We start from the raw sequence: 2854 nt of genomic DNA on the forward strand, positions 1-2854 counted from the left end.
ACTGGCTTGACCTAATCCAGTACTCGACAGGTTCGATCTTTGCCAACCCTACTTCACAGAACATCAAAAACGGATGTTCAACGAGCAAAAGACCATTAACTTTTAGTAACCACTATCTCACGTGCAAACAGTCTATTGCGCTTGTTGATCTGTAAGCCAGCACAGTCTCAGTTTATGTCTATAGACGCGGAAAGCTCGTCACTTAGACTATCGGTTTCGTCTCATATCTGGCCACCTAGCATTGGTTCAACAGAACCAGAATAACAGCGCACTCAAATACTCAAAAGTCATCCTTCCGCTCCACCAAATCGATCAAAACAGTTTTCGCAGCAATGGACGTCTGCAAAGATCTCGATAACTTCGGCCATATGTTGAAACAACAGAAGCGCGTACTGCAGAACGCAAAAAAAAAGCAGGGACAATGCCCTCGAGACCGCAAGGGAAGAGAAGAGATGCTGTTAGAGTTCATGATGGCTTCGATGGCCACGTCAATGAAGCAAAGCAACCAAACACATATGGTACACTCGTCATTCGTCCCCGAAGCATACCCGCCTTCCACCGTCTCTGTCGACACTTTGAAGCCGCTATCAATCGGAAAACTTAGGCTCGAGACGCACCATCGGGGGACCTCTCTTCTGTTGCGCACTCTCACGCCGCCAAACCGTATGACAGGGATACTAGTGCTGGTAGAAGACCAAAACAGGGACGTCACCGTATTGCAGCTATATCAGCAGAGAGATGAGGGCAGCCGCACAGCCTCAGATATCATTGGAGAAGGTTCGATTCTGATCATCAAGGAACCATTCTTCAAAGTCGTGGCATCTGGGGAATACGGTATACGCGTAGATCACGTTTCAGATGTCATGTTTCTTGACAATGACGATCCAAAAGTACCCCAGTTATGGCGACCACGACTATCTGAGATTGGAAAGTCAGCGGACGCTTTGAAGCTTGAGGGGAATACTCTTATGGGACAAGGAAAGTACTGGAAAGCCATTCAAGTGTAAGCGTGATATGTGACAAAAGAGTGACTGCGCTAATATACATTGACAGATACTCAAATAGTTTGGCGACTTCACATGACCTTAGCGAGATTGAAGTGATCAAGAGAAATAGGTCATTAGCATATCTCAAAACCCAGCAATACGACGCCGCACTTTCTGACACGGGCTTCCCAAACTTTGGCAAAGAGCTATCAGAGAAGACACTACTCCGTGCGGCAGAAGCGCTGTATCATCTCGCTCGATTCGAAGAATGTCGCAGCGTGCTTGAAACGCTTTGCAAGAAGTTTCCACATAACGAACAGGCGGTTACTGTTCTCCACCGTGCTCGTGGTCGATGTACCGAGAGCAGCAGCGGGGCTTTTGACTTCAAGCTACTTCAAGCGAAAGCAAAGAAGCATAGACCTCCACACATGGATCATGCTACGTACATGGGACCTGTGGAGGTACGAGAAATAAGGTCAAAGGGCCGCGGATTATTTGCAACCAAGTCGATGAAAGTCGGGGATTTGATATTATGCGAAAAAGCATTTGCTCATGCTTACATCGATGAAGTATCTCACAGCAATGCAAGCGTCACATTCCTAATGAACGTTGAGACAGAAAGAGGATTCTTGGGCGGCCAAGCCGATTTCATTCGATTGATCGTGCAAAAACTTTATAGCAACCCTTCGACTACCTCTGAATTCACTAACTTATACCACGGCGATTACAAAGCAGTGGATGTATCTTTCGTGAATGGAAAGCCAGTGGTCGACACGTAAGCGCACCCCTTAGGAACTGTATAATCAGTGCACAGGCTGACAGTATTTTTACTAAGGTTTCTCGTCGAACGGACAATGGCTTTGAATGTTTTTGGCTGTCCTATATCAAGCTTGAACTGGCACAGAGACGTCATAGCCAACAGAAACAGGGCAAAATCGGAATTCCATTCATGTGCCATTTGGACCAAAGCTTCATACATCAACCATAGTTGTATCGGCAATGTTTTTAGATCGTTCATTGGAGATATGATGATCATACGCGCAGCCAAGGATCTGGAAGCTGGTACCGAACTGACATTTTCCTATGCAACTTCAGATGAAGCGACAAATATAGAGCAGAAGCTCAAGAATTGGGGATTCGCTTGCAGCTGCGCTCGCTGCGAAGATACCAAAAGCACCAAGGCTTCAGTGTTCGTCAACAGGCGAAGCTTACAGGAGCAATTAAGGAATCTATGTGATTCGTTCTCGGACGTGTACGACATCCCAACAAAGAAGATGGAACGGTTACTCAAGGCGCTCGATGAGACCTACACGCTTCCAGCTGAATGTGTACCCCGACTGTCGCTTTGGGAACCACAACTGCTACTTACCAGGATCTATATGGGCCGAGCTAATTTCACAAAGAGATTGGATTCTGTTGGTGATATTCTTAATTCATTGGGATTTATATTTGCTGGATTGGATGGCACTTTAACAGATTTCGAGCTTACGAGATGGGGTCAAATGGTGAACCATCTGGTAGAAGTCTTCCTACATGCACGCACGGGGTTTTCAAGGCTGGGATTGGAGAAGAAGTCAAATCAGGCGGAGTATTATGCAAGACTTGGATATCTAGTACTGGTCGGAGAACATGCATCGTTTGATCAGACGTATCCTAGGTCATAGGACAGGTAATTAGCCGAGACTTCTAGGGCAAATGGACCATCATCGCTGCTATCTTGTGTTATTATTGTCATCTCATTACAGTTTATTTGCAGTTAGGGACTACACCTTCTTATATTCCGCCACCGCAGATCGTATGCAATGGCTAGGTTTAACTTTCTAAAATTGTAATTGGTTCAAAGTTGATGCATGCAATTGGTGCCCACC

The 2854-nt window shown here is 45.9% G+C and overlaps 1 protein-coding gene across 1 annotated transcript; it reads left to right on the top strand.

Moving 5' to 3' along the window:
- Nucleotides 1–332: 332 nt before the first annotated feature.
- On the top strand, nucleotides 333–2650 carry COCCADRAFT_10446 (uncharacterized protein; the record flags this gene model as incomplete). The annotated part of the gene is made up of 3 exons (XM_007720740.1): nucleotides 333–1003; nucleotides 1054–1761; nucleotides 1822–2650. 3 exons carry the CDS (start codon nucleotides 333–335, stop codon nucleotides 2648–2650), a joined length of 2208 nt encoding a protein of 735 aa, XP_007718930.1.
- Between the last annotated feature and the right edge of the window lie 204 nt (nucleotides 2651–2854).

The sequence above is a fragment of the Bipolaris zeicola genome (assembly GCF_000523435.1).
Source record: "Bipolaris zeicola 26-R-13 unplaced genomic scaffold scaffold_610, whole genome shotgun sequence".
Lineage (NCBI taxonomy): Eukaryota > Fungi > Ascomycota > Dothideomycetes > Pleosporales > Pleosporaceae > Bipolaris > Bipolaris zeicola.